The 10,440-nt window shown below is 40.2% G+C and overlaps 2 protein-coding genes across 2 annotated transcripts; one reads left to right on the forward strand and one right to left on the reverse strand.

Annotated features, from left to right (window-relative positions):
• Positions 1 to 161: 161 nt before the first annotated feature.
• On the reverse strand, positions 162 to 1,836 carry LOC132133425 (uncharacterized). Its single transcript, XM_059546234.1, has 2 exons — positions 1,377 to 1,836; positions 162 to 1,284 (listed from the first exon to the last, which is right to left on the reverse strand). The coding sequence occupies exons 1-2, from the start codon at positions 1,599 to 1,601 to the stop codon at positions 400 to 402; spliced, it is 1,110 nt and encodes a 369-aa protein (XP_059402217.1). The 5' UTR covers positions 1,602 to 1,836; the 3' UTR covers positions 162 to 399.
• A 4,069-nt stretch (positions 1,837 to 5,905) lies between these two features.
• Positions 5,906 to 7,505, forward strand: LOC132133295 (beta-1,3-galactosyl-O-glycosyl-glycoprotein beta-1,6-N-acetylglucosaminyltransferase 3-like). Its single transcript, XM_059546098.1, has one exon. The coding sequence runs from the start codon at positions 6,021 to 6,023 to the stop codon at positions 7,323 to 7,325; it is 1,305 nt and encodes a 434-aa protein (XP_059402081.1). The 5' UTR covers positions 5,906 to 6,020; the 3' UTR covers positions 7,326 to 7,505.
• The last annotated feature ends 2,935 nt before the right edge of the window (positions 7,506 to 10,440 follow it).

Raw genomic sequence — 10,440 nt, forward strand, 5'->3', positions numbered from 1 at the left:
AGCTGTGTATTTAGAGTTACAATCAAACACACATTACAGACTCATATTACAATGATAATGCAGTTTACACTTTTAGTAAATTGTATTTTATAAAAGAAAGTTGTACACGGTTTTTGTTGCAATGTTGTATAACAGGTGTATCAGCATGAAAACGACACATTACAGCTGTTCACATTACATTGCAGTGATACTGCAGCTTACTACGTTGTCGTCAAAAACTGCATTAGAGCTGTGCGTGCATCTAGTCCCTCAGCCTCTACAGTGGCCGACTGAGCACCATCAGGCTGGTTTAATGCACTTACCACCCATTCTTCCCTGAACTCATCACCATTCATTTCACAAAGGTTATGCAGAACACAACATGCTATCACCAGAGATTTGACCTTGTGCGTACTACAGTCATTTCGTTTTAGCAAACACCTCCATCTTCCTTTTAGTCTGCCAAAAGCATTCTCCACCACCACCCTTGGCTCTGCCTGTTTTTTGATTGTACACAATTTTTTGGGGTGTCAGTTGTCCGTTGTCGGTAAAAGGTTTCATCAGCCAGCTCTTCAAAGGATAAGCTGCATCACCAAGGACAAAGTACCCCACGTCATGTCCACAAATGTTTTTTGTTACATCAGGTAGTAACAAACCCCTATCCACTAGTCCCCACAAACCTGACAAACGCAGCACTCTGGCATCATGCAGGCTGCCTGGTGCTCCAACAAAGACATTCCAAAAAAGACCCCTTCCATCCACAACAGCCTGCAGAATGATCGAATGCCAGCCCTTTCGGTTGAAGTACTCTGTGTGGTAGTCCTCAGGTCCAAGAATGGGGATGTGTGACCCATCAATTGCACCTACACACTGTGGCAACCCCAATCTGCGTTCAAAATATGTAGCCATTTCTTTGAACTTTTCACTGTTTGGTAGTTTAATAATTTCTGGCATGAGTACCTTCTCAACAGCGGGGCAAGAATCATGAACACATCGACACACAGTAGCAACTCCAATTCCAAATAAATGAGAGATGCTTCTGTACTCTGAGTTGGTCACTAGTTTCCACAGTGCAATGGCGATTCTTTTTTCGATGGGTACACAAAGTCTGTAGTTTGTGTCTTGTCTCTCCAGTTGAGGTTGCAATCGATGACAGAGGTACATAAAAGTATCTTTAGACATCCGGAAATTCTTTATCAACTGGGCCTCGGTGAAAGTAGAAACCACGCTGTCCCACAACGCAGTTGTTCTATTGTGTACCCAAACTGATGGCGCAACGCGACGCATTCGATAGTACTCGCAAATCTAGAACACACAAAAGTGGCAAAAATAAGTTCACAAAATCTATAATAACATTAGTCAGAACTCTGGATAAATTTGATTTAATTATTTCTTACCAATCTTGTTCTTTCTGCCCGATGTCGCGCGTTCGTCCCAGCCATCTCACGGTCGATGTTGGCAATTGCTGATAAGACACGTTGTCTCATTTTGTATCGAGCATTACGAGCTTTCTGAATACGCTTTACTATCAGTGCTCGTCTGTTTTCTGCCGTTTGGTTCATTATTTCTTGAGTAAACCAATACAACATGAGCAGAAGCAGCGCTCCTTGGATCTCATCCATTCTACCTTTTCTGTCGCACAAGAATGATTACAGTCTGTCCCTGACAAGAAGAAGCAGTCGCACGCAATACTATGTCACTGGACAAATTAGCATAATCTTCCCGGTACTTTAGACCGCGGTGGAAACGCAGAAGGCAACAGGTCTGGGGGGACAAAAAAGTTCCTGGGAGAAAAGTTCCTGGGAGAAAAGTTCCAGGTAATGTCGGTGGAAACGCGGCAAAAGACGAAGGAAGCACTATCAAAGGTAAGGAACGTCCAAGCATCGCAGCATCTTATTCCCTATTCAAGGAACCAAGGTTACATATGTAACCGAGATGTTCCCTTTCATAGGTTCACTTCAATGCTGCAATGACGTCATCGCTTTGGGAACGATATACCATAACGCCTGACGTACCTAAGATAGCTGGAAGACCAAGGAAAGAATCTGCTCAAGCGGAAGAGACCCGGGAGCCAAGAGCCATCCTCACATCCAGATAAGTATAACTTGATGAAAGTGCTAGGAGAGGACTAACCTGCCACAGCACAGACATCTCATACAAAGCTCTTAAAAGAGAGCCTGAAAAGAAGCCATTGCTCTTGTACAACGAGCACGCACCTTAGGAGGCGAAGTCACACCAAGCGCCTCATAGGCTAAAGATATAGACTATCTGACCCCGCATAGCATGGGAAAAAGCCTCCAACCACTTGCTGAAATGAACAGTGTTGAAGCAGCCTAGGATATACTAGGCCTAGGAAGCAGTAAGACTTAACCGACGTTGGGGAAAAGTCCATACTAGAGGAGCTGACGGAGCCTGCAGATCCTCATTCCTCTAATAGAGAATAGATGACTTCAAAGTTATCCGACAAACGGCTCAATGGATGGCCTGCCAGGTCTTCCAATCAAAATAGGTCCCAAAATGGATCTGTGCTGGGTGGAAAGGCCTAAGCCGCCTCGTCCCTGCATAACGAAAAACCAGAGGGTGACATCGTTCTGAAACACCTCAAAGGGTAACACTCAGTAGATATGGCAGCCACATAAACCTGTGGTCTGGTCTGCTCGGCCGAACCTTGCCATATGAGACTCACCCAACTGAGGGTGCAAGAGTAAGTCTACTCCTGAGGTCAGGTAACCCGGGACATGAACTGCTCTGATCGACAGGAACCTGGTCTGCGTTCAAGAAGAACACATCTCATCAACCTGACAGGGGGCGAGAGTATAATCCTATCTGACCAATGTATGAGACCACAGCCATGTTGTCAGTCCTTGAACTAATGTGACAGCCACTCAATCGGCGTTCAAGTCCAGTTCAATGGAATAAAGTATTGGCAAACTTCATTCAAAAAGCAAACTTGAGGAACTTCCTGTGTCCCTTGACGATCTGGATGCTGAAGTACGCATCCTTAGACTGATGGTCAAAAACCAATCTCTGGTTCAGATAGAGACAGGATGAGCAACTGTCCTTGACATTGCTTACTCCAAGCACAAGGTTAGGTGATGCAAATCCAATCAGCCCAAATAAGCTGGATGGTGTAACGATATGACAGCCTGATCCTCCCTCATGAGGCCCCGAGACACCTGAGTTGCGGGATAAACCTCTGAAACAGGAATGGATACTAAATCAGGCATGCCAGCACCAACCACAGAGTGGGGACTTGGATGTCAACATAGGCCCTGCACCATGGCTTCAGGGCTATCCTCTCCATCTTCAAGCTAAAGCACGGAGAACGGTAAAATCAGTCTGAAACGCAACATGCAGCGGAAAAACTGATAAAGGCAACAAACTTGTAGGTTGCCCACATTTATACACGGTTCCAGCTCAATGCAACAGCGGAGCTGAAAAGAACAGAGTAATTAATCATGCAAACCACTGCTTGGTAACATGAAGCACCCAATATCTCTAGTGCACAATAATGTACGCTGTAGTACATAATGTGGCTATTCATGTGAAGCGAGTGTTGGAAGCAAAAGCGCCGCATCAATCACATGAAGAAGGCTGACCATGAGCATTAATAGCTTGCCATAAAAAATACTCTTACACGTTAACTTGTTCACAAAGTAGCTCAGCTCAGAGTAACTCAGTGGATGAGAAGAATAATGATTAGGCCAGTTATGCAAATAGTCTTGGTAGCCTGAAGTGCCAAAAACCATGTTGCATGACAAATGTGGGTTGCAAAACTCCACAGATCCAGCTCGTAGCACAGAGTCTACTATTTGTTCCAGCTCAAATAGCAGTGGAGCTGAAGAATATTACTAGCTGGACAGTTTAGTGTTTGGTAGCATGAAGCGCCAAAAACCAATGCGCACTGCAATGTCAGCTATGGAATCCATGATAAAAACAGGTCATATGTAACTAGAGTTGGAAGCATGAGTGCCAAATCAATGTACATGCATTCATGCAGTGCAGGAATAGAGAAGAAATGTCTGCATTAGTACAGCTAAGCAGATAACAGAGAGAAAAGGGGGGAAAACTGCTCTCTGTTATCACTTGCTATAAGAAATACTCTGAAACAAATGAGCTCTTCCACTTATTTGTTTCAGCTCAATGCAGCAGCGGAGCTGAAATAAATAATAATTATTGATATAATTATTGTCACAAGAATCTCTTTCCGATGGGCAACAGATGATTCGCTTCCTGAAGGAATTAAAATCTGATGAAATGGCACTCAGCATGAATATATAACATACGTACGTATGGGCGGTGCTAAGCGCTATTGGCCAATAAATTGGCATGATGGTATAAGGGCTTCAGACATTTGTCACACCACAGGTGTTCCCAAAGCGATGACGTCATCGCAGCATTGAAGTGAACCTATGAAAGGGAACAGTGAGCCAGACCCTTTTTCAGAAAGTCCCTGCTGGCGAGGTAGTACTTTTTGTAAGTTCCGAAACTTTTGGGGGCGGGACATGGGTGCTAAACATGCTGATTGGTTGAGTTCACGCAGCATTTTGATTTCAAACACCATTTATTCGGGTCATTTTCAAAATATTACTGTTATTGTGGCATGAAATGTAATTTTAAAAGTATTTCAGGTGAGAATTTAGTTGTTTAAAACTCAAATCTGCGGTTTATTTATAAAGACTATATAAGCCTATATAAAAATGTGTTTAGCTGATTTCGAAAACGTCAGCTCCACGCTGTATCCGCCTAAAGCAATCTCAATTCGGCTAGTCCTTCTGATATGTGGTGCGGGCTCCGATGTCTCTTTAGTGGTTAAACATAAAATATAAATAGTTTTGGTTCAATCTAACAGGTAATCTTTGGTATGTATTCAATTTATCTATATGTTAAAATGAAAATAAAAAGAGGCTAAAAGAGATATAATATTTTGTTTCATTGTAATGGCTGTATATATACACATTTCCCTGAACTAATTACATTTTTGCTGCTATTATTATGTTTAAATGAAAAACATTAAGGAGGCATTGGTATTTCATATCCTTTTTCGTTTTATTGTAAGTATACAGTAAGAAAAAATTGCAGTAGCCAAGGCAAGCTGACTGATGTTATTAAGTGGCTTAAGTGAACGCAGACATCACACTCCCGAGTCAAATGCGCAAAGTCCGAACTACAGAGGATACAAGTCCAAAACGTGCGTTCTTTGTATTGAGAAATGGATGTGAAGGAGTTCCTGGTAAGTTACAATTGTTCCAGGTAATTTAGGTGGAAAGGCATCAAAAACTTGACTTCTTTAATTGAGGCGTGGAGGTGGTTTGAAATGCAATTTTAATCTGATTTTTACAGATGCATCTCAGTCTGTATGCTCTGGCAGCTCAAATGGGATTTCAAATGGCCTTCATCATTCTTAACATTTGTAAAAAAAAAAAATGAAAAAAAATGGTGATGCATGGCGAAGTCAGCCATGACTGCATGGAATATCACAATATCTACCAGAGTTCTGCACTGCGACTCAACATCCCAATTATTGATGGGAGATGATGCACCTCCATTTTGTCTGCATCCATTATGGAAGCCTCATCACATTAGTAGGTACACAATAGTTTAGTTATGTCTGGACACACTAATCTGTTTTGCTCATTTGCTTCTGAACAACAGAAATACAACGGTTCTCTCTCCAATTCCTGGAGGGCCACAGTTCTGCACAGTTCAGCTCCAACCCTAATCAAACACCTGATCGGCCTAATCAAGGTTTTCAGGATTAATAGAAACGTCCAAGCAGGTGTGATTTGGAGCTGGTTGGACTGAAACTCTGCAGAGCTGTGACCCTCCAGGAATTGGGTTTTCTCTTATTTTTAAAACCTCTTTGTTACACAAAGTTTTGGCAGAGGTCAACCCTTCCTTTCTGTACATGACTCATTCTCTTTCAGTTCCTGCCACATTCTTCTGGTATTTTAACAAGAGAGGCTGTTTCATACCTTACTGACACAGGTTTCCTCTCCAGGTAATTGTTTTTGGCAGGCTATAATCTTAAAGAACTCAACATGGGACTTAACAATCAGAGGTTTATGAAAATAATCTCCATCCTTTCTGTGAGTATAACCATGTTTGTCATCATGCTGAACTATCAAGAACAAGGGATAAATTGCCCTCATAAGGAAGAGTCAGTCTTCAATAACTTACTACAGCAAGATGCTGGAGAACTACAAGCTTGTTCTGCTATTATCCAAGAAGACATGGATGGAGTGGACAAAGAGGTTTTCAGAAAACTCCTGGCCTCTAAAAAAAGAAAAACCCAGCTATCAGAGTCATTCTATCTCAATGCAACCAAGGATTGTCCATCCTATATCAGAGACAGAGGGTTTCTGACTGTTTCTCTCAGTAAAGAGGAGAAAGATTTCCCCATTGCTTACTCTATGGTGATCCATGAGAAGATTGAGATGTTTGAAAGGCTCCTGAGAGCCATTTATACTCCTCACAATGTGTACTGTGTTCACGTGGACCAGAAGTCTCCTGAGATCTTTAAAAAAGCAGTAAGAGTCATTGCGTCCTGCCTGACCAATGTATTTGTGTCCAGCAAACTGGAGAGTGTGATTTATGCCTCCTGGTCTCGAGTTCAAGCGGACATCAACTGCATGCAAGATCTGCTCAAGTCACCTGTCCAGTGGAAGTATCTGCTCAACACCTGTGGTACAGATTTCCCCATTAAAACCAATGCAGAAATTGTCCAGTCTCTAAAACACCTAAATGGAAAGAACAGTTTGGAGTCCGAGGATGTAAAGGACAAACATTGGCGCTGGCAGTATCATCACAATGTTACGAACTTTGTAACTCAGACAGATGTCAAAAAGTCGCCTCCACCAATAAAGAGCCCCATGTTCTCAGGAAATGCTTACTTTGTGGTTTCAAGAGAGTTTGTGGAGCACATCTTCAAAAGCAAAGAGATTCAAAACTTCATGGAATGGGAGAAAGACACATACAGTCCAGATGAGCACATGTGGGCAACGTTACAGCGGATGCCTTCAGTACCAGGATCCAATCCTCCAAACATCAAGTACCAACAATCGGACATGAACGCGATTGCTCGTCTGGTGAAGTGGAGCTACCTTGAAGGAGATCTAAACAGTGGAGCTCCCTACCCACCATGCACTGGGATACATAGACGGGCAGTTTGTGTCTATGGAGCTGGAGACTTGAAATGGATTGTGCAGCAACACCATCTTTTGGCAAACAAGTTTGATCCAGAAGTAGATGATATAGCAATCAAATGTATGGAGGCATTTTTAAGGTACAAAGCTATTTATGGTCGATCATTACTAACAGTTCAAAAATCTGACATTATTTTATGATGTTTTAATAACAGGTTCAAAAGCCCTCTGTATATTTTTGTAAATAATGTATCAGTCTTTTTTATTGATATGAAATACAATGATATGTAAAAGTAAGTGCATATGTTTTCTGTTTATATAATATAATAAACTTTCTATTCAGGTCAATGTTTAATGTTTACATAAAATAATAAACGTTCTATGCAGTCCATATTGTTATTAGGATGTTGCAAATTGTTAAATAAAATTAATGAACTATTTGTACCCTTCAGAGAAGCTCTCTTTTTGTTATGCATACTATTTCATATAAACCAACAGATTTGCTAATAACACTAACATATAAAAAAAACACTAACATATCATTAGTCAGTCTACTAACAATAAAGATATAAAGATAAAAACATATAATGAATTTAAATAAAATATTTTTCATGCATCGTGCATGATATTGTGCTCTGACATATTACAAATAATTTACATTTATGTAAAAATTTGACACAAATGTATCTATAAATATAGAAACAAGATATGATTTTCTTCTAAATGGAGCATACACAGTGTGTGGTTAAAGTATGATAACAAGAATGACAATCAACACACTAACAGACAGAAGAAGAATCTTGTCAACATATCATGTCTGAAAAAAAGTAAATTTGCTGTAATGAAAAGCTTGAAAATTTTAAAATTGTTGTAAAACAATGATTAACAATGAATGTGACACATAATGTACCAAAATATATCTATATTTATACCGGTATGTGCCTGCAATATGTGCTAATCACTTTCACAAGTGTTGCTGAAGATATGTTACATTTGCAAAGTCTTCATACAACATTCCTGCAAAGATGACAAAATTTACTCAGTTGCTGTTCTGTGGCAAATACAAAGGGTGATTGTATTTTAGACCATACATGGAATATACGACAATCTACTCTCTGCATTGATGAAACTCGAGTAGTGCAATGTTTGTTCAAGTTTGAGCAATGATTTTGGGGAAGGGGCCATGGACTGGAATTGAGAGCCACTGGTGTAAGAGGTACAATCGAGTATGACGTGAACCTTAGTGACTTTACTTAAAGATTGTCATCTCTGAAGCACGATTAATGTCTAACCTAAATGCTATAAATCACAAAGGAAACAATAAGTGGAGATTTTTCTTATCACTTTAATATTTGACACCCACCATATTTTTATTCAAATGTACACTACTGATCTGTAATGTTTGTTCATGAGCTAACTATAAAAGCTGTTATGAAGGGCTTCCATATTTTATGAAAGGATTTATCAAACCAAAAATTATAGTAAATTCTCAATTCATATGCAATGGTAAGCATGGAATTGAAAGTATGCATAAAAATGCATTCGATAAAATCTCTTCCTGTTCAAACCACAGAACAACAAAGTTTTGCACAAAAGTTAATGAATAATAAACCACAACTGTGTATAATTATGATATTAAAATTCTGCTTGTTATAATAGCATGTTTACAGAATGTCAAAGTAATGTAGGGGAATTTACAGTTAAACCCAAGGACCAGGTATGATGAATGAAGACCAGGAGTCAGAGATGGAATTAACTGAAGAAAAATTTACTGAAGAAAATAGTTTGCAGTTTTTTTCTCAGCAGAAATCAGCTTCAATACTCGTGAGGAGTTCGTAGGCCGCTCTCTGCATACTCAATACAGCAGCAATTATACTCTAACAGGAGGTCACTAACTACTTCCTAAATTAGGTAAAGTCAATTCTGATTGGCTCAAATAGCATAAAAAACAATTAAAATCTTGACAGATGTACGTAAAGATAAAAGTGTATCATAGAAGGATATTTAGGTCACTTGATTATAGGGGGCATATGATGTGATTTCTAGTTTTCCTTTCTCTTTGGAGTGTTACAAGATGTTTGTGAATAGATAAGATCCCGAAGTTGCAAAGACTAAAGTCTCAAACCCAAACAGATAGTTTTAATAAAACGATAGATTTGTCCATGCCCTCCTAAGATGTATCGCTTAAACACACCCCTGTATGTCTAAGTCACTGTGTTCGAAGATTCGCATAATTCCGCCCAAATGTTCAAGCAAAGCAAAGCCCTAGCTTAACTCCATATTAATTTATATGTAACCCACACATTTGACTATCATGTTTTAAATAACTTATTGTGTATGTCTTTTTAATAACTATTGAACAGCTTAAGGATTCATATTCATGTTTAGAATGTGTGTGTTTGAATCTGCTTGTTTGAAACGTTTCTGACCATCAGCTATTTGTCAGCTGTATCATATTTTTATTATAGGAATCATGTCCAAAATTATACCCTGCAGGAAAATTTGGACAACGTGATTGATAAGATGCCATATGGCAGAACCTGATTTTACCAAGTGAGACATGTTCCTGGGACAACATCAAATTTTGCTTTCAGCTTTTGCTTTTTAGCTTTGCTTTTAGTCATGCCAGCTCTTAGCTGCTGCTTTTTGTCATCACTTTTAGCATTTCTTTGAGCGTGGTTCCAGCGTGAATTGTAATTATGTATGCTTATAATGGTTCTGTTCTGTACCCCAGGGGTTTTGTCTTGCTGCTCTCCCCGCTCTGTCCAAGCATGGCTGCATGGACAGGTGTGTGGAGTGTTGACCAGAACATAACCATACCACCAACACTAACTGTATGCAATATAATTTTCAGAAAATATACTTGACACTCCACATATCTTGAAGAAACAGTGACAGAAATAGCGTATGGGTCTGTAACGTGATTAAGGAACGAATCAAACTCGACCCGAAAGATGAACTAATCAATTCTCTTTCTGGCTCAGACTGCATTGGTTTAGCGTATGGGGCTATCACCTGATTAAGAAGCGAGTCAAAAACCCGAAGACTTGTCAGACAAGAGGTGAGGTGAGCTAATCACAGTTTGGCGATGCAACGCACCAAAGCCCGCCAAAATACGGGATGAATGGCTATATAAGCAGGCAAATTGCCATAGGAAATCAGATCTCACTCCTTCACCGACGACTTCACTTCACTGGATCCCGCTGAACCGACTGAATGCCTTCGCAGGAACGAGTACTCACTGTCGAAGAAGAACCGCAGCAGATCAGCTGAGACTGCCGACCGCCTGCAGCGCCCGCGCTCTCGAAGATAACCG

Source organism: Carassius carassius, chromosome 50 (genome assembly GCF_963082965.1).
Source record: "Carassius carassius chromosome 50, fCarCar2.1, whole genome shotgun sequence".
Lineage (NCBI taxonomy): Eukaryota > Metazoa > Chordata > Actinopteri > Cypriniformes > Cyprinidae > Carassius > Carassius carassius.

Bases quoted from the DNA above. Each gene is read 5' to 3' on its own strand.
- LOC132133295 (XM_059546098.1), top strand. From the start codon at position 6,021: ATGGGACTTAACAATCAGAGGTTTATGAAAATAATCTCCATCCTTTCT.
- LOC132133425 (XM_059546234.1), bottom strand. From the start codon at position 1,601: ATGGATGAGATCCAAGGAGCGCTGCTTCTGCTCATGTTGTATTGGTTT. The intron at 1,285-1,376 runs GTAAGAAATAAT...TGTGTGTTCTAG, and splicing joins GGGCAGAAAGAACAAGATTG to ATTTGCGAGTACTATCGAAT.